The sequence below is a fragment of the Tympanuchus pallidicinctus genome, unplaced genomic scaffold (assembly GCF_026119805.1).
Source record: "Tympanuchus pallidicinctus isolate F22 unplaced genomic scaffold, pur_lepc_1.0 scaffold51, whole genome shotgun sequence".
NCBI classification, from domain to species: Eukaryota; Metazoa; Chordata; class Aves; order Galliformes; family Phasianidae; genus Tympanuchus; species Tympanuchus pallidicinctus.
The window spans coordinates 1-19,309 of record NW_026294771.1 but is presented as its reverse complement, the minus strand read 5'-3'; the positions used below and the strand labels follow the sequence as shown (position 1 = coordinate 19,309).

General features: G+C 62.5%; 2 protein-coding genes across 2 annotated transcripts; one reads left to right on the top strand and one right to left on the bottom strand.

Moving 5' to 3' along the window:
• Positions 1-2,703: 2,703 nt before the first annotated feature.
• Positions 2,704-8,002, bottom strand: DLX3 (distal-less homeobox 3). Its single transcript, XM_052705070.1, has 3 exons — positions 7,043-8,002; positions 6,074-6,264; positions 2,704-4,458 (listed from the first exon to the last, which is right to left on the bottom strand). The coding sequence occupies exons 1-3, from the start codon at positions 7,359-7,361 to the stop codon at positions 4,132-4,134; spliced, it is 837 nt and encodes a 278-aa protein (XP_052561030.1). The 5' UTR covers positions 7,362-8,002; the 3' UTR covers positions 2,704-4,131.
• Positions 8,003-12,207: 4,205 nt separating this feature from the next.
• Positions 12,208-19,093, top strand: LOC128091781 (integrin alpha-3-like). Its single transcript, XM_052705069.1, has 5 exons — positions 12,208-12,469; positions 15,972-16,093; positions 16,228-16,310; positions 17,504-18,736; positions 18,888-19,093. The coding sequence occupies exons 1-4, from the start codon at positions 12,294-12,296 to the stop codon at positions 17,795-17,797; spliced, it is 675 nt and encodes a 224-aa protein (XP_052561029.1). The 5' UTR covers positions 12,208-12,293; the 3' UTR covers positions 17,798-18,736; positions 18,888-19,093.
• The last annotated feature ends 216 nt before the right edge of the window (positions 19,094-19,309 follow it).

The window sequence follows — 19,309 nt, the reverse complement described above, 5'->3', positions numbered from 1 at the left end:
ACAATTGTAAAGTAAAGACTGCTCCTCGACCTGCTGCCATGTGCTGAGGGTCTCCGTGGCCTGGGGAGAATGCTCCTGTGAGGTGGGGGCACCCAAACAGGGGCCAGGGACCCCCAGACCCCCCCCCAGCCTAACATCTGTGCGGGACCCCCAACTATTTTCAGACCTGCCACTATTTTCAGACCCACTGCTCCCAAATGGAGGCACAATTACCGTAATTGTGGAGCCAGGCTCCTCGGTGAGGGGCTTCTCGCCACCTCCTTGGGGTAATTATGGGCAATTTGCAGCTATTGAAGCTGTCTTCCTTAATAGGGATGGGAGGAGGGGGGTTGGGGACCCCTGGCCCCAGCAGTGAGGGCGTATGGGGAGCAGGGGACGTTCTTCAGCTGCAGGTTTCCCAGTGAGGAACCTCTCCCTTTCCTTCCCAGAGGCTAGAAAACACCTTATGGCTGTTCCTTGCTTTCCCCAATCCCCACCTTGGGCTGCAGGATTGCAGCTGCATCCCTGCATGTATTGCATGCAGGTGGGGTGGGACGCAGCGGCGATGTGTGGCTGCAGTGCATCCATCACAGTGCCACGCTCTGGGTGTCCCCACCTGCCTGCAGACGTGTTTCCTTTGGTGTAAAACGTTCTGCTCAGGTCGTGGGGCTGCAAAGAAAGGAAATGGGGCTTTGCACCCCGGAGGAAGAGGAAGGCTGGGGGCTCTGCTGCCCTTTCTGCTGCGCAGGAACCCATTTCATGCTGTGTGCTGGGAGAAGGGCAGCGCCTCCAGCATTGCTGCAGCTGCTCTGCACTCCTCTCAGTGGGTCAGGAGCATCCTCTATGGGGCTGGGAGCCCTCAGACAGCCTGCTGCACTCAGGATTAACCCAAAGAGGGGGAGGAAATCCCCTCTGCATGTCCTTCCCCTGGATTTGTTGGTGCCCCCCCCTCCCTCCACCACCACTGGCTCTCTGTACGGCGCCAGAGCAGCTTTGGGCACCGTGCGCTGTGTCCCCTTCCCATCTCCATCACAGTGAGCCGACGCGTCCCCTTCCACCCCATAACCCAACACAGCACCTCGATGGCCAATGCCAACTCCATCCCACACCGCTGCCACGCGTGGCTCAGCCCAGAGCCAGCACTGTGCTGGGTGGGGGCAGCGGGTGATGCAACACAGCAGTGTGTTGCAATGGGGCAGGGAGAGCTGGGGGGGGGGGGGGGGAGTTTGGGGGGCTGCACGCTGGGGTTTGTGTAGGGACATCAATGGGTGCACGACAGCTTGCATCTGTGGGGCCTGGGAGTTGTGCCCCCAGCCCACCTGTGCCCGTTCTGTGGGGTTGGGGTCGTGCCACGTCCCCATCTTGGTGCCATGCTGTGGTGGTGGAGGACGTTTGGGTCTGTCTGTATAGCGAGGAAGGGGGGTTGTTTTATTTGCAGGCTGAGTGATGGGTGATGGGGGGGGGTATGGGGCAATGGGCTGCTCCCCCCCCCCCCCCGTGCTGGTTGGTCCCACTTGAGGGAAGATGGAAGAAGGGAGGAATGGGGAAGGGTTCTCCAGGTCCTTCCTGGGGATCTTGGGCACTTCCAGGCCCTGCGCTGGTGATGCTGCAGGTGGGGAAAGCAGCCAGGAGGCACCACCTGCTGTTGCCACAGATTCCCCCCCCACCCCCAGCCCCACAGGGATCCTTCAGGAATGGAGCAGTGGGGCAGGAGGGACCACAGCAGGACAGCATCTCTGTGTGCACCCCCAGACCGGGGAGTGGGGCTCAGCTCTGGGCAGGGCTGCACCCATCATTTTGATAACCTACAGAGATGTCATCTTTCCTCTTCCTTTCTTTCTTTCTTTTCCTTTTCTTCTAAATTAAAACACCAAACAACAACACGACACCAACCACCCCAAAGCACCAGCAGCTCGCAGCACGCTGCTCCCTTCCCCCCAACCTCCCCCCCCTCTCCCCTCAATGCAGCTCCGTGTCTCCAGCATGTCTGCCCGCTGCGATGCGCACACAGCCCCAACCCAACCCCAAACCCAACCCCAAACCCAACCCCAACCCCAAGCACTGAGGGCCGGGGGCTGGCAGCTCCCCTTAACCCTTTGCAGCCATCGGGGTGCTGTTTGGGGATGGATTTGGGGTTGGGGAGGGGGGGCATACGGGCATATTTAGGGTGTCCCTATTGGCCCCACGTTGAGTAGGGGCAGCAGCGACCCGAGTTGGGGGTATGGGCATATTTGGGGTGTCCCCATTGGCCCCATATTGAGTGTGGGCAGCAGCGACCCATGGGCAGAGGGACGTTGGGTGTGGATGGGGGTCGTGTGGGGAGCGCTGGGGGGGGGGGGACCCCATAATGTGAAAGGTCCCAGGGTGCGTTTGGGTTCCCCAAAGCAGAATTGGGAACAGCCAGGGTCAGAACGCTCTCAGTGCGCAGCAATTCAACCCCCAACACCCCCCCTCCCCCCAAAAACCCCCCTCTGACAAATGGGGCAACCCCTGCCCACCGCCCCCAAACACATCGGTGGGACGCCCTCAAGTAAAACTCAAAGCACTTTTATTCCAAGCACCCCCACCCCCCCCCCCCCCCCCAACACCCCAAAAAGCAGCAGGAGACCCCGAACCCACAGAGCAGGAAAGCACACAGCAGAACGGAGCGCTTTGGGTTTCATCAGCTTTATACAAACGAACCTTATGTACACTCTGACCCCCCCACCCCCCCGCACCCCCCTCTATATATATATAAGGCAACATAAATAAGGTCCTGGGGGCTGTACAACGCAGAGGGACACATCTTTAAAACGGCACTTCTTCCTAAAAAAATAGCGTCGCTCTCTTAAAAAATAGTAAAGTTTTTTTTTGTTTGTTTCTTTTTTTTTTGGGGGGGGGGGGGTTGGGGGGGCTTTTTTGGTTTGTTTTCGTGTTAAATGCGTGGAGGTTCACTTAAAAAACGCCTTCCTCTTCCCTGTTAGCTTAAAGGACAGCGTTGGAGGCACTCGGAGAAAACAGACGCTTTGCACCACTTTTCTCTCAAAAAAAAAATAACTTAAGCCGTTCCCAAACTGTTTAAATATTAAAATACTTTTTCTCCCCCACCCCTTTTTTCCCCTTTTTTTTTAATTTTTTTTTTTTTTTTTTTTAGTTATATTTTTAATTGTTAAATAACCGCCTCGTCGTCTGAGCGCCGTCCCCAAGGTCGGGGTCCTGCGAAGCCGCCTTTGGCCCCATGGATCATCCAAAGCCCTATGGAACATTCACAGCCCCACAGAGCTCCCATGGCCCTGTGGAGAACCCACGGCCCCATGGAGAACCCACGGCCCCATGGAGAACCCACAGCTCCACCAACAACTCACAGCCCCACAGAGAACCCACGGCCCCATGGAGAAACCATGGAGAACCCATGGCCCCATAGAGTACCCACAGCTACATGGACAACTCACAGCCCCATGGAGAACCCATGGTCCCATGGAGAACCCACAGCCCCATGGAGAAGCCACGACCCCATGGAGACCCCACGGCCCCCCATGGAGACCCCATAGAGCACCTGCAGCCTCATGAAGAACCCATTGCACCATGGAAAACCTATGGAGGACGCATGGCCACACGGAGAACCCACATCCCCATGGAGAACCCATGGCCCCATAGAACACCCACAGCCCTGCGGTGCACCCACACCCCATGGAGCACCCATAGTCCACAGCTCTTGGTCCCTGCACGGCGCTGGATTTTGGGTGCCGTAAGGGTGCGGGGTGCCCCCTGCTCCAGGTGGGGGTGGCACCTTGCTTTGGTCCTCATGTCTCCATCCCACACGGCGCCCCACAAGCTCCACGGGGACCCCGAGGTGGGGTGACGGTCACCCAAATGTCTCTCCTGTGGGTCGGAGGGGGGGGGAATGCAGTTGTTGGGGGGCGGCGGCGGTGTCCCCTGGGCGCAGAGCTCACGAGTTCAACCCTTTGCAGTCCCTGTTGTTCCTGAGATGAGCCGGGAGAGGAGAGGATATAGAAGTAGATACATAGGGGTGTGTGTGTACACGAGTGTCCTGGAACACTTTAAAAAATAATAATAATAATAATCGAGGGGAGGGGGAGGGGGGAGGGGGGAGGCGGTGGGGAAAAGAAAAAGGGAAAAGAAGGAGTTCTGCACTGTCTCTGCCCAACGCGGTTAATAGACGGCGCCCGGGTTGGGGGGCGGCCCCGGCGAGGTGTGGTGCATGGTGGTGGGGGGCTGGTGGGGGGCAGCGAGGCTCTGCGGGTGGTACCAGGGGCTGTGCTCCTCCAGGAAGGCGGGCGAGGGGCTGTAGGGCAACGGCTGTGGCAGGGGGGTCCGTCCCGGCGCGCTGCCGTGCGAGGCACTGTCCCAGACGGCGGGCGATGGGGGGGAATTGCAGGCCATGGAATCGCTGTTGTTGGGGCTGTGCTCCAATGGCACCTCGCCGTTCTTGTAGAGCTTCTTGAACTTGGAGCGGCGGTTCTGGAACCAGATCTTCACCTGGAGGGGGAGGGACAGGGTGAGAGGATGGTGGATGGCAATGGAGGGGGGGGACGGTGGGATGTGGGGGTCCAGGGAACGTAGGAAGGGAATGGTGGTGTGGGGTTGTGGGAACCCGGCACGCAGCACTGGGAGGCACTTACAATATGGGTGTCATGGGGACCCCAGAGCCATGGGAAGCCACCCGTGATGTGGATCCCAGATGTGCCACGTGCTGTAGGAAGCCACCCATGACACGGGAATAACTGGGGGTCCCCAGGCCCAGTGGGTGGCTTCCCATGATCTGGGTGCCATGGGGACCCCATGGGAAGCCACTTGATGTGAGTGCCACAGGGACCCTGCAGACACCACGGGGACGCACCGATGGAAGCCGCCTGTGATGCGGGTGCCACGGGGACCCCAGGCACAGCACGGTGCTGATAACTGCATTTTGGACACCCCAAAGGGGCCGTGCGCTGTAGGGGAAGCGATTTACAGAGTCGCTGTTGCAGGGACCCCAAAGACACCACGAACCGTGGGAAGCCAACACTGAGAGGGGAACCACGGACAGCCAGCACGGCAAGGCAGCCGTCAGGCGGCTCTTTTGGAGAGACGCAACACGCCGTGCACCGAGAGCCCACGTTAAGGGCGTCACAGGGCCGCTGTGGGGACAGCACTGAATGTCACCAACGCTGTGGGTGCCACGGGGTCCCTGGACGCTTGGCGTGCAGCGCCTCTGAGCCGTGGGTGTTGCGTGAAGCCATCGCACCAGGCATCACGGGACACCGGCCCGGCACGTCGGGAGCGTCCCAGCGTTGGGTGAGGCTGTGAGCCTTTGGGGACGGGGTGCGGGGAGTGGCGGTGTCACCCAAACAGGATGTCCCTCTGGGTGACGCGCTCCGTCAGCCCTTTGCCGAGTTGTCCCCGATTGCTTCATCGCCCAAGGGAGGAGGAGGAAGGTTGAGTTTGGGGAGCGTCCGCCAAGGGCGGCACAAGGGCGCCGGCGCCGGCCTGCAGGCAGGGAGGGCACGGGGATGGGATGGGGTGGGTTGTGGGGTGGCTGTCACGCCAGCCAGGTCGGGTTTGTCCCCATGGCCGGAAAGCCCCGAAAGCGAAGCTTTTGGTCCCAAAGCTGGGAGGAAGATCTGGAAGCGTGGGGAAAGAGAAACCCGTTCTTTATGGAGCTCGACCTGACGTGGCAGCGCACCGACAAGTTCGCAGGCGTTCCAAATGCCTATTTCTGGGAATGGGAAGCCCACTCAGGGGGAGTGGGGCGGGGGGCGACGGAGCTGGGATGGGGGAGTCCTGAGAGCCCACCCCCAGCGATCTGTCCATGCGGGTGCTGACAGGGAGGGGGTAAAGCCCCTCGTCCCCAGGGGAACACTCTGTCCCCTCCCTCAGCGCTGTGCATCAGCTCTGCACGGCGAAACCCGGGGCTCCCTGCACCCTACAAGTGTGGATCGCCCACCCCAGGGCTCCCCACATCCAGGGGTCTCCCGAACGCTCCCAGCTCCCACCCAAAGGACACCGAGCCGCGCCGACCCCGCACGGATTCGGGGCTCACAAGGTGGGATCCGGCCCTGACCCCAACCCCACCGCCCCCCCAGGTGGGATCGGGGAGGGGGCTCAGCCCTACCTGGGTCTGGGTGAGCCCCAGCTGGGCCGCCAGCTCGGCGCGCTCGGGCAGGGCCAGGTATTGGGCTTTCTGGAAGCGGCGCTGCAGGGCCGCCAGTTGGTAACTGGAGTAGATGGTGCGGGGTTTGCGGATCTTCTTGGGTTTCCCGTTGACCATCCGCACCTCGGGCTCCGGCTCCTCCTTCACCGACACTGCATGCAGAGCAGCAGGGTGAGGATGGGGCTGGCAAAGGGTCCCCGTGCAGCCCCCACCCCACAGCAAGCCGGGTCACCCCACTGCGTGGCAGCAAAGCAGGGCAGACCCAGCCCTAAACCCTTATTGGGGAGCAATACATCGGGATCCCTGTGGAAACACGTTGGGGTTTGCTACGAAAATACATTGGGATCCCTATGGTGATACATTGAGATTCCTGTAGCAATATATTGGGATTCCCTATGGAAATGCATTGGGATCTGTATAAAAATATTTGGGGGTCACTACAAAAACACATTGGGATCCATATGAGAATGTATTGGGATCTCAATGGAAATACATCGGGATCCCTATGGAAATAGGTGGGGATTGCTACAAAAACGTGTTGGGATCACTACCAAAAAACATCGGGATCACTACCAAAAAACATCGGGATCACTACCAAAAAACATCGGGATCACTACCACAACACACTGGCAGCCCTACAACAACAGGTTGGGATCTCTACGACGATCCCTACAGCGATACATTGGGATTCCCTACAAAAATATACTGGGATCCCTACAACAAGAAGTTGGGAAGCCTACAGCAGTACATGGGGATCCCCACGACAGCCAGCTGCCATCCCTACCACGTTCCCTATGACGATTCATCGGGATCCCACCAGCCCCCAACCTCCATCCCCAACTTCTGCCGCCCATCTGGGGGGGGTCACAGCTTCTCCCATCCGCTCTCCCAACGGAGAACCAGCAGAGCTCCCAGCCCAAGACCCCATACCTGCATCCTGCGCCGGGAGCTGCTGGTCCCTGAAGTGGCCGTACTGCCGGTAGGACGGGCTGTAGGAATAGTCAGATTTGGGGGAATAGGTTCCGCCGGCGCCGATGGAGTTGAGGTTGAATTGGGGGTAGGGGTAATGGGCGACGGGCTGCCCGTAGGATTGGCCGGGGTAGAAGTCGTGCTGGCCGCTGTAGTAGCCCAGGTCGGTGACGGAGGACTCGGGAAGCGTCGGGGAGTCCTTGGAGGAGGCATGGCAGCTCAGCGAGCCCGACAGGTCGGTGAGGATGCTGGAGAGTTTCTTGTCGAAGGAGCCGCTCATCGCTGCAGCTCGGGGGGCTGCAGCCCGCCCGGGACCCCCCTCTACCCACAACGTACCCCGATCTGCTCCTGCCGAGAGGCGACCCGTGAGTGTGTGCCCAGAGCTGCGGGCGGCCCTGCTCCAAAGCCTTTAATTAGGGAGCGGGGCAGGGTGGGTGCGCATTCCGATTGGCTCCAGAAATATTGCCTGGGAGGCAAAACAGGCTCCTGCCTCCTGGTTTGGGGTTTGGCTTCTCTCTTTTTTTTTTTTTTTTTTCCTTCTCGCAAGAAACAACAAAGAGTGGGTGAAGGAGAGACGGCACGGATAGGAGCTTGGGAAGGGGGGGCGGGGGGCACAGCGAGGCCATGTGGCTGCTGGGGATCTTTGCTCGGGGCTCCCGGGGTCGCTCTGGGGGGTGTTTGGTGGGGATAACAGTGGGAGAAGGGTTGGGGTCAGGGACGGGGCGCCCTCTCCCCACAGATCCCGGTGTCCCCCTCCATCCCCAGAGCACAGGGTGAACCCCCCCACCTCCGTGCCCCACAGCTTTCCACCCCCTCCCCCCAGCACACTGCAGCCGTCTCCCAGCCTTGAACCCCCGCACTGCCCTGAGAGCCCCGCCGGCTCAGGCCCCAACACAGCGGTGAGGAGTTGGAGGGGGAGTTGAGGGGGATGGGGGGGGGGGAGGGAGGTGGGGTTGTATTTTGGTAGGGGGGGTTCTCCCCTATGCTGGCAGGTCCTTGTCCCTGAGAGGTGCTGGGGGCTCGAGGGCGGGTGGGCAAATGTTTGAAGCCCGGCTGCGGCTTTTTGGGGGTTAAAAGAAATATTGCTGTGTGCCCCCCCCAAACCCTCCCCCCGCCGTGCCCTCCCACCTCAGGGCGGCGCGGTGCAATGGCGCCACCTGGTGGCCACCGTAAGGAACTGCAAGGGCAGGGAGGCGAGGGTTCGAATCCCGGCACTGCCGGCAACGGGATGGGATGGGATGGGATGGGATGGGATGGGATGGGATGGGATGGGATGGGATGGGGATGGGATGGGATGGGAATGGGGATGGGATGGGATGGGAATGGGGATGGGATGGGATGGGATGGGATGGGATGGGAATGGGGATGGGATGGGATGGGATGGGAATGGGGATGGGAATGGGGATGGGATGGGATGGGATGGGATGGGATGGGGATGGGGTGGGATGGGATGGGATGGGATGGGGATGGGGTGGGTATGGGGTTGGAGATGGGATGGGATGGGGATGGGATGGGGATGGGGATGGGACGGATGGAGTGGAGTGGAGTGGAAGTGAAACAAAACTAGGATAGGATAGGATAGGATGGAAATATTAGTAGGACAGAATAGAAATAAAATAAATAGAATGAAGTGTAACAAATAGAATAGCAAAAGTTGTAGGTAGAAGTGGAGAAGTAGAACAGAATGGAATGGAACAGAATAGTGGAAGTATAATAGAAATAGAATAGAGTAGAATAGAGTAGAATAGTAGCAGAATAGAGTAGAAGAGGAATCAAGTATAAATTGAATAGAGTGAACAAAATTAGTAGGAATTTGAATAGAAGTAGAAAAATAGAATGGAACTGAATGGAATGGAATAATGGGGGTAGGATAGGATAGGGGTAGATAGCTTAGGATATAGGATGGGATGGGCTGAAATGGGATGGGATGGGATGTGAACCCCATGAGCTCTGCTTCAGAGGGCGCAGCCAGCCCCTCTGTGTGACCCAGACTCTGCACGAAGCCCGGGCTCAACTCCCCACATGGGAACTGCAATTTGAACTGGGCAAATTAATTCAGTGAGGACAGAGGTGCTTGGGTGCGGCCCAGCCCCGCCGTCTGCCCTCCCCGGGGGATTCCCAAGGACCTGAGGAGCCGCTGGGACACCCCCAGGTCCGGTCCTGTCCGTCGGTCCGGCCGGGCTGCCGGCGAGGCTGGGTGCCGCTGCGGGACGGATCCTGCAGCAGGAAAAGCCGGTCAGGGAGCTGCGCGTTACGTGCGGCGCTGAACCAGTTTGGGACTGGGACGGACTGGGAGCTGCGGACCGGGCTGAAGCCCAGCAGTGAGGAGCTTCCTGAGGAGGGGCGGGGGGGTGGCGGGGTCCATTTTGGGTTCTCTGAGCTGATGTGGGGCAGCTGGGGGTCTCTAAATGTGTGTGTGTGTATGGGGGGGGGGGGGGTCCTGGCAGAGCTGCCCCGGAATCCAAAGCCAATATGTCCCCTGTAATCTCACCCCCCCCCCAGCCCCTGCCCCAATTGGAAACAGCGCCCCCCCCACACACAGAATCTCAGCAGTGCCCACGACAGTCCGCCCGTGTCCTCACGAGTCCCCTCGTGTCCCCGCTGCTGTCACATCAGCGAGGGGGCGAGGGGGGGAGAGCGGAGTGATGGGGGCGGGTCGTCCCCAATGCCCCCCCCCCCCCAGCCTGCAGCATCCTTTATCAGATGGCGCCATCTAGCGGCCGATAGGGGAATTACAGCCCCAAACACTTCCTCCCCCCCCCACCCGAATTAACCCCCTCGGGGGTGGGGGCGATAATAGGGTGATAAAACCACCCCTGGGGGGTAACCAACCATCCTCCCCCCCCCCCCCAACTCGGCTGTCAGCGGTCCTCCTTTGGGTGCAAACCCCTGTCCTTGGGGTGGGGGGGAGGGGAAATGCCTTTCCTGGGGTGCCAGCCCTCCTCTATGGGGGTCCAAAGGGAAGCTGGGGGTCACCCCACCCCAGAAAGGATTTGCGTTGCGGCGGGGGGGGGGGGGGCTGAGGGTTCCCTCCACTCCCCACACAAATCGTTCGACGGGGTTCAACCCGCAGTGCTTGGGGACATTCGGGGCACTCTGAGGACATTTGGGGGCTGTGAGCACCTTGAGCAATGGGGGCGGATGGGGGGAGGGGGGGACAAAGGCACTGCACATGGGCAAGGATCCCTGGGGGGGGGGGGGGCAAGGCCGGGGGCTGTGCTGGCAGTGCTGTGCGTGGGATTTGTCCCCTGCTGCCGTCACGCGTTCCGGTGACATCGTGCGGTGCTGAAGAACGGGTGACAGCGGTGCCGGGGGGGGGGGGGGCGGGGGGGTGGAGCGGGTGGGAATTGGGCGGGGGGAGCAGGACATCCTGCGGCCTTTTCCCGTTGGAGGGATGGGTTTCCTGGTACGGGTGGGATTGAGGGCTGCCGGTGACCTCTGTGTGTGGTTGGGGACCAGGTGACACACAGCCACGGGTGGCACCGGGTGGGAGGGACGCGGTGACACCGCTGTCCCCATCCCCAGAGCGTCCCCACCGTCTGTGTGACCCCATCCCCACTCTGTCCCCATCCCCTGCTCTGCTAGCAGGGTTCAGGGCTGACCTCTGCCCTTCCCATGGCAGGGGTCCACCCGTCCCTTTGCTCCATTCCGTCTGTCCGTCCCATCCCCACTTCCCCCCCCCCCCGATCACGCAGCCCCCACGCGAGGCTCTGGGAGGCTCCGAGCGTCTCCCAGGGCTGGAATTTGGCTCCCGCAGCACAAACAAACCTCGGGGCCCCACGCAGCCTCTGGAGGGATGGGGGGGGGTCGAGGGGGCTGCAGAACAGGGGTGACACCAAACACCGCAGGACCCAATGGAAGCAACGGGGCCGGGGGGGGGAGGGGGTTTGTTCTGTGTTGCCCCCCTTACGGGTGGGGTCTCTCGAGGGGCCGCTGTCGGGCAGAGAGCCCACGGGATGGGAGCCGGCACCGGGCACACAGCCGGCACATTCCCGGCGTTCCGCCGTGGGAGGCCGGGGATTTTCTGCACCCCTCCCGGTCCCAGCAGCTCCGACCCCCCCCCCCCCCGCAGCGTCCGAGCCCCGCTTCCTTCTGCCTCACTTTCCCCCACACACAGCAGCGGGGCCCCCCCGCACCCTGCCCTATAAGTTTCCCCATAAGTTTGTGTCTATGGGGGGGGTCCCGCTTCTGGGCGGGGGGGGGGAGGGGGGCACGCGGGTGGTCCGATCCCTGCCTGCAGGGATTATCCAGGGGGGGTTGGGGGCTGTTCCGTGGAGGTCCCGGTTTGGACGTCGCACATTGGGGAGCGTCGGCACGGGGGTCCCGTTGGGGGGCGAACCGGGGGGGGGGGGGAGCGGGCAGCGCGCGGCCGAGTCTGCGCCTCTTCCTGTGTGCGCAAATCGCTGCGTGTGCACGGCTGCGGCTCCGGGGGGGGAGAGGAACGGCAGCGTGCACGCGCCTGCAGCGCGCGCACAGCGGGGGGATCGCAAGAGCGTGAGTGTGTGTGCACGCACGGGAGCACGCACACCCAAGCGCGTGCTTGCGCAGTTGTGTGCATGCCGAGGGCGGTGATTGTACCTGTGAGCGCTCGCACACGCGCGTGCACGCAAAGCTGTGTTTCAGCTTGCGAGCGTGCTTGCACAAGACCGTGCACCTACAAGCGTGCAATACACGGAGTGCATGCACACCCAGGTGCACTTTTGCACGGGGGTGCACGTGCACAGGAGCGTGCATGCACGAGCGTGCAATCCAAATCCAAGCGCACATCCAGGCGTATATTTGTATGAGTGGCTGCTTGCACACCCAACTGCCAGCCGTGCGTCGCACACAGGTGTGCAATTTCACACTCGGCTTTTTGCTCGCCTCGTGCGCACAACTGGGTGAGAGCGCTGCCGGGTGCGCACGCTGAGGTGTGCCCAGGTGTTCGCACCCACCCCGGTGTGCACACACCCAGGTGCACGCTTGCACGCTTGCACACCCCCTCCTTCACTCACTCCCGCGCATGCGCGGACCGCCCCCTCCGCAGGTGCGGGCGGGGTGAAGGTGGGGGTGCGCGGCCCCTTTAAGGGGAGCGCCCGGAAGGGTGCGCGCCCCTCCTGGCCACGCCCCCCTGCTGACCACGCCCCTTTTCGTACCCCGCGCTCACCGCACCGCACCGGGCCGGCGCTGCCCCGCAGGGTGCGGGGAGGTGCGGGTTGGCGGGGCTCCGGCCATGGCGAGGAGCTTTGCGGCGTTGATGCTGCTGTGGCTGTGCGCGATGCTCCGCTCCTGTGCCGCCTTCAACCTGGACACCGCCTTCCCCGTGCTGAAGGAGGGGAGCGCGACGCGGGGCTTCTTCGGTTTCTCCGTCGCGCTGCATCGGCAGAACGAGAGGGAGGAGCGGTACCTGTGCGTGGGGCGGGGGGGTGGTTGAGGGGGGGTCGGGATCGTGGCTTGTATGTGGGAGGGGGTCCTGGGATGGAGGGTTGGGGGAGGGGGGTCCTGAGGTATGATTTCTTACGGGGGGGGGGGGGGGGGTTACCCTTATGGGGGGGATTGAGGGGTGAGGTTTGGGGTTTAAGTGCATAGAGCGGGGGGGGGGCTGGGGGTGGTCCCGGAACTCAGGGCTGGGTTGTCCTGAAATCACCCCCCCGATGGGAGGGGGGATGGGGGGGGGTTGTTTGCACGGCTTTGCTCTGCTGCTCTCTGGGGAGGGTTGGGGGGGGGGTCAGTGCGCCCCCCCCCCCCCCCCGGCTTCGTCCCAGCTGAGTGGTGACACGGGGCAGTGGGTGTCCCCCTCCTCACCCCCCACCCCCCTGGACCCCACATCCCATCCCACAACCCCATCAGAAGTCCTTCCCCATTGCTCCCTCCAAACCGCCCCCAAATCCCCCCCGCTTCTGTACTGGGGGGGGGCATTGGGTGTCCCCATGGGGACGCAGCGGCTCGCCTGGTGACAGCAGCTGTCACTCTGTCCCTATGGGTTTCATTTTTTGGGGGGGGGGTTGGCTCTGTGCTCTGCCACCTTTGGGATGTGAAACCCTGGGGGCTGTGTGCTCCATTTCCCATAGGACCCCCCCCCCCACCCCACTCTGCTCATCCGATTGGGATTGGATTGGGGAGGGGGGGGTGGGGGGGCTGCATGCCTCTGCTTCCCTGTGCTGTTTGTGTGGGGGTGGCAGCGCTATGGGGGGGGGGGGGGGGAGGAGGAGGAAGTGGGACGAGTGCAAACAGGTTTGGGGAGGAATCTTTGTTTTGAGCAGAATCCTCAAACCCTGAGCGCCTCCCCCACCCTTATCCCGGGGGGGGGGTCCTCTCTATCTCCCCATAGGCCCCCCTCCCTTACCCCCTGCTCCTGGTGGGGGCATGCAGTGCAATAGGCCCCCCCGCTTCCTGCAGCCCTGTGGCTGCAGTTGTGGCCCCAACCCCCCCCCCCCCTCCCCATGCTCTCCCAATGCTGCAGCCCCATAGCAGGGAGGAAGAGGAGGATTGGGGGGGGGGGGGGGGGGGGGGAAATCTGGCTCCACAGCCCCCAGTTCTGAGCATCACCAGGGTGTGGGCTCCTGCCCTGCGCCCTTTGCTCGCTGCTGGCTCCAAAGTGCAGGTGCAGAGGGTGGGGACAGCGTGGGGACACTTCCTGACCCCATCCTCCCCGTGCAATGGGGTATTTCATTGCACCATCCTCCCCACCACCTGGTGAACGATGCCCAAAACTTCCCCCCCCCAGCCCCCTCCCACCCCCCTCATCATCCTTCCTATGGGGACACATCCCTATGGCCAGGTGTCCCCATGGCTGTGGGCTGGCTGTTCTCAGCACTGCTCTGTTTGCTCGCTGCGTTCCTGCAGCCTTATCGGGGTTGGCCAGGAGATTAAGGGAGCTGCTTTGGCCAGAGAGTGACGTGGGTGCCCCCCCCTCTCTCTCCCCCCCCCCCAAATTGCTGTGCCTCAGTTTCCCCTTTGAGGGCTGTTTCACTCCAGCTCTGCTCTCCCTGTGCCCTCCCCGCTCAGAGCCATATGGTTCCCCTCATTTAGGAGCTGCTGCTGCTGCTGCTGGGGGGGGAGCAGTGCTTGGCAGAGCTCCTGGCGGGGGCTGTGCCCAGGGATGATGCTCTGGGACCTCCCCCCCCCTCCCTCCCCCCCCCCCGCATGCCTGCATCAGCACAGTCAGCTGCTGGGGGCTGTAATGGGGGGGGGGGAAGCTGTTGTAAGACCTCATTGCAAGTGTGGCTATGCTATGGGGTTAAGGGGGGTTTGAGGCCAACCCTCCCCCCCCCCCCCCCCCCCCCATTGAGCCAGGCAGATTAGTTTGGGGCACAGCTCTTGCATTCCTTCCCTTTCCCAGCCTCCCCCTTCTTGGCCATCCCTGCTCCCTCAGCTGGAAAGGCTGAGCACGAGGCCTTGGCTCAGCCCCATTGCAGCCCCCGCCTGCACTGGGACCCCCCCCCCCTTCCGCTGCCCCCCCCCCCCCAGCTCCCTATGGAGCAGTGCCACAACTGTCCCTTTCCCTTCCACAACTCCTCCTTTGGGCAGCCCCCCCCCCCCAGATGCTCCCTTCCCAAGTTTGGGCTGCTATGGGCTTGCAGGGCTGAAGGCAATGAGGTGGGGTGGGCGCTTTGCCCCCCTTCCTTCCCCCCAATCATCAGTTTCCCAAGGAGGGAGGGGGATGTCACTGCCCCCCCCCCCCCCACAAAAGCACAGCCATGGCAGCAGCTTCCTGCCCCCCCCCATCCCAAGTCACCACCCAGCACACTGAGTCACTTCCGTGGAGGTGCCCTGTGCCCCCTGCCCCCCCCCCCCCCACCAGATATCCTCAGGAGGGGTGGGGGGGTGGAATTAGGTGAGTTCCCCCCCCACCTTGATTCCAAGCATCCCCATGTGCCCTCAGGTGATGTGAGCACCCCACAGTGCTGAGCACCCCCCCCCCCCTCCTCATTTTGGGGGCTGTCCTGCAGCCAGGCAGTTCTGCTTTCCCCTCACCCCCCCCTGCACCCTGTACCCCCCCCCCCCCGCCCCAGCATCCTGCTGGCCTGCTGCCTGTCCCAGCATGCCGGGGCTGCCTGGGGCCCCACATTCCTCCTGCGTTTGGGCTTTGAGTCAGCACACAGCCTGGGTGCGCCCGCGCTGCATTGCCAGGTTGGGGTGTGTGGGGGGGGGGGGGATGGCAGCCATGCATCCCTTATGCCATCTCTATGGGACCCGTGGGGCAGCAGCGCAGTGGGGCAGCCAAGGACGGCCTGACTCATTGCACCTGGGTGCTGCTGTCACCTCGCACCGTCCCCCCACCCTTGGGGACAAAGCTTCCTGCGCTGGCACCGCGTGGCTCTGCCTCCTCCTCACCCCATTGTCCTCTGCACTTCCCAGCGGAAGGGCTGCCCTTCCGCACCCCCCCCCGTCCCCCCCCCCACCCTCCCAAAATTAGGGCTGGGTGCTGCACCCCACCCATCCCCACCTTTGGGTGGTGAGGGCTGTGCATCACTGCGGGGTTGGGGGCAGGGGGGGGGAGCTTTAGTTCTCCTTTGTTGCTGTGGCACCTGGGGAAGTGCATTGCGTGCCAACGTGCCCCCCCTCCCCACACCGTGTGGCACTGCTGTGACTCAGCTGCGATGCTTGAGAGCCTGGGGGGGGGCTGACTCACCCCTAAGTGCCCCCCAGTCTGTGGGGTGGGACGGGGGGGGCTGGCTGGCATGGCCTGCAGAGTGACACATAGCTGTGGCATTGGGGCTGCTGCTCAGAGCTTGGGGGGGGGGGGGCTGTGGGCAGGTTGTGTGACCCCATCACCTGTTTGCATTTTTTTTGGGGGGGGGGAAGGGTGTGAGCATCCTGTGCTTCTTTGGATGCCCTCCTGAGTGATGAATCCCCTCCTCCAACGTCACCCCTTCCCCCATTTCTGCCCCCCTTCCCCCCCCCCCAGGCTGCTGGTGGGAGCCCCTCAGGATGAGGAGCCACAGAACGGCACGAGGACGGGGGCTGTCTATGCCTGTCCCCTCTCCCCCTCCGAAAGCGACTGCGAGCGGCTCGACATCGAGCTGAAAAGTGCGTGAGACCCCCCCCTAAAACCCCCCAGGATGTGCCCTCACATCGGCCTCCCCTGCCCTGGAGGATTGGGGGCGATGAGGAGGGTGCAGGGGTCCCCCCCCCCCCCCCACTTTCACATCTTGCTCTCCCAGGTGAGCCCGACAAGTACATCATTGAGGACATGTGGCTGGGGGTGACAGTGGCCAGCCAGCGGCAGCCAGCTGGCAGGGTGCTGGTGAGTGCACACACACACACACACACACACACACACACACACACACACATGCACCATAGCTCCTTGCATGCACGCACTGCAGTTCCTTGGGCACGTGCACCACGGGTCCTTGCACGTCTGCCCTGCAGTGCCTTGCACATGTGCAGTGTGGCTCTTTGCACGTGTGCACCACGAGTCCTTGGGCACGTGCACCGTGGTTCCTCCTTGCACACGTGCAGTGCAGCACTTGGCATGCGTGCATCGTGGCTCCTTGCATGTGTCAGTTCTTTGCACACGTGCACTGTGGTTCCTTGCACGCTTGCACTACAGCTCCTTGCACGTGTGCACCAACAGTTCCTTGCACTCCTACACTGCACTTCTTTGCATAAGTGCCCCCCCATGGTGAGAAATGGGGGGTGAGGGTCTGACCTATTGGTGCTGGAGGGGGGGAGAAAGAGCTGTGACCCCCCCCTGAACTGGGGTCTCTACACCTGGGTGCTGGGGTTGGGGGAGGGAAGCTGTTGTGCACTGCCCCCCTGGGGTTGCTGTTGCACCGAGGGGAATGGGGGGGAGAAATGGGCTCAAACTACAGCCCCCAGCATGCACTGGGGAGGGGGGAGGCGCTGAGGGCTGGCAGCAGCAGTGCATGCTGGGAGTTGTAGTTTGCAGGGCTGATGCCCTCCTGTTGTGGGGCAGCAGCAGGGTCACCCCCCCCCCATCTGCCTTGTGGGGTCACCCTGAGAGTGGTGGTGGATGGGGGGTGGATGGGGGGTGGGGTGGGGGGGTGGTGGAGGGGGGTGGTGGAGGGTGGGTGGAGGGTGGGTGGAGGGTGGGTGGAGGGTGGGTGGAGGGTGGGTGGAGGGGGGTGGAGGGTGGGTGGAGGGTGGGTGGAGGGTGGGTGGAGGGTGGGTGGAGGGTGGTGGAGGGTGGTGGAGGGGTGGTGGAGGGTGGTGGAGGGTGGTGGAGGGTGGTGGAGGGGTGGTGGAGGGTGGTGGAGGGTGGTGGAGGGTGGGTGGAGGGTGGTGGAGGGTGCGTGGAGGGGGACCCTTCATCCCAGGGCTGCAGGGTCACCACCCCCATTTGCCTTGTGGGGTCACCCTGGATGAGAGTGGGGTGGATGGGGGGTGGAGGGTGGTGGATGGGGGGTGGATGGGAGTGGAGGGGGGTGGATGGGGGTGGGGGGGGGTCCCTTCATCCCAGGGCTGTCCCTGCAGGCGTGTGCTCACCGTTACACCAAAGTGCTGTGGTCGGGCAGCGAGGACCAACGGCGCATGGTTGGGCGCTGCTACGTGCGGGGCAACGACCTCAGCTTGGATCTGAGCGACGAGTGGCAGACGTACCACAACGAGATGTGCAACTCCAACATGGACGCCGAAGAGACGGGCATGTGCCAGATGGGTGCCAGCGCTGGCTTCACTGCCAACATCATCTATTTTGGGGCACCTGGAGCCTATAATTGGCAGGGTGTGTGTATGGGGGGGAGGGGGGGTTGTGATGCTCCTCCTTGAGCCCTGTGTGGTGCTGCTGTGGGGATGCTGAGTGTGTTCTGCACTGCGAGGCTGCATGGCGGGGTCTTGTGCAAGCATGCAGGCTTGGTGTGGTGCACGCGGGTTCTGTGCGGTGCAGGCAGCAAGGTGTGCATGCCCACGTGCGTCCTTTGTGCTCAGATGTGCAGCTGTGCAGATGCATGCGCTCTGCTGCCCGCGTGCACTCCTGGATGGTGAGGCGTTGCATGAGGGTGCAGGTGTGCATTTCTGGGTGCTGAAGGCATTGCACGTGTGTGCAAACGCGTGCATGGGCTGATGCATGCGCTTCTGTGCGGGGTGACGCTGCGCAGGCGTGCCAGCAGGCGAGCTGTGGTGCACATTTGTGCACTTCTTGTATTGTAAGATATTGCACACGCGTGCAAATGTCCGTGTCCCAGAGCACTTCTGTATGGTGAGAGTTTGCATGGGCATGCAAATGCATCCATGTGTGTGCACTTATGGATGGTAAGAAGCATGCAAGCATGTAAGGGTGCGTGTTGTTTCGTATGCGTGCACTCCTGTAGGTGAAGATGTTGCACAAGCATGCAGACAGGAGTGCTCTGGCGCATAGATGTGCACTTCTGCACGGTGGGGAGTTGCACGAGGAGATGTAAGGGTGCAGACGTGCATGGCCTGATGCATCCGTGCACTTTTGTAGGGCGAGGTGCTGGGTAAGATGCAGGTGTGTGGCATGTTCTGGTGCATGATTGCACCTCCGTGTGGTGAGGACTGCACACGCATGCAAACAGCTGTGTGTTCTGGTGCGTGCATCCTGCCACGTGCACCAGCTTGCAGGCTGGGTACAGCGGTTGCAAGGAGGGCTGACCACCGTTGCAGGTACCATTACATGCTGCAGCGGGAGACGTGGGACCTGCACGACTTCTCCTACCCCAACGAGAAGAACGGCAAACACCTACATAGGTGGGGGGCAGCCCTGGTCTGGAGGGGGGGGGTCTGGAGGAGGTGGGAGTGGGGCGCAGAGGGGCTGGGAGACCCCCAGGGCTGGAGGAGGGGGGTTGGAGGGGAGCGGCGTTGGGTTCAGGGGGGATTGGCAGCGGTGCTTTGGCTGCAGGTTACGCAGCAGAGGTGGGCAGCGGGGTGCTGCAGCAGGAGGCGGTGACGGTGGTGGCCGGAGCCCCCCGCTATCAGCACACTGGGCTGTGTACCTGCTGAGCACCAGCCCCCAGCAGACCTGCAGAGGAGCGGGCTGCTGCGAGGCCGCCAGGTCGGCTCCTACTTCGGCAGCGCCGTGGCTTTGGCAGATCTCAACAATGATGGGTGAGGGGGGGGTGGAGGAGGGGGGGGTTGGGGAGGGGGGTGGCTTGGGGTAACCCAAAGTGCGGGGGGTCTCTGTGGGTCACGGCGTGGGGGGGTTTGGGGGTTGGTTCTGGGGCACCCCATAGGGCAGAGGGGTCTCTGTGGGGTCACAGCGTAAGGGGAGAACTGGAAGGATGGGGGGGAGGGGGGAGGTTTGGTCTTGGGGCACCCCATAGC

Coding starts and splice junctions, on each gene's coding strand:
- DLX3 (XM_052705070.1), bottom strand. CDS start 7,361: ATGAGCGGCTCCTTCGACAAGAAACTCTCCAGCATCCTCACCGACCTG. Junction 6,265..7,042: donor GCTCCCGGCGCAGGATGCAG/GTATGGGGTCTT, acceptor CTCTGCATGCAG/TGTCGGTGAAGGAGGAGCCG. Junction 4,459..6,073: donor TGGGGCTCACCCAGACCCAG/GTAGGGCTGAGC, acceptor CTCCCCCTCCAG/GTGAAGATCTGGTTCCAGAA.
- LOC128091781 (XM_052705069.1), top strand. CDS start 12,294: ATGGCGAGGAGCTTTGCGGCGTTGATGCTGCTGTGGCTGTGCGCGATG. Junction 16,094..16,227: donor GCTCGACATCGAGCTGAAAA/GTGCGTGAGACC, acceptor TTGCTCTCCCAG/GTGAGCCCGACAAGTACATC. Junction 16,311..17,503: donor AGCCAGCTGGCAGGGTGCTG/GTGAGTGCACAC, acceptor CTGTCCCTGCAG/GCGTGTGCTCACCGTTACAC.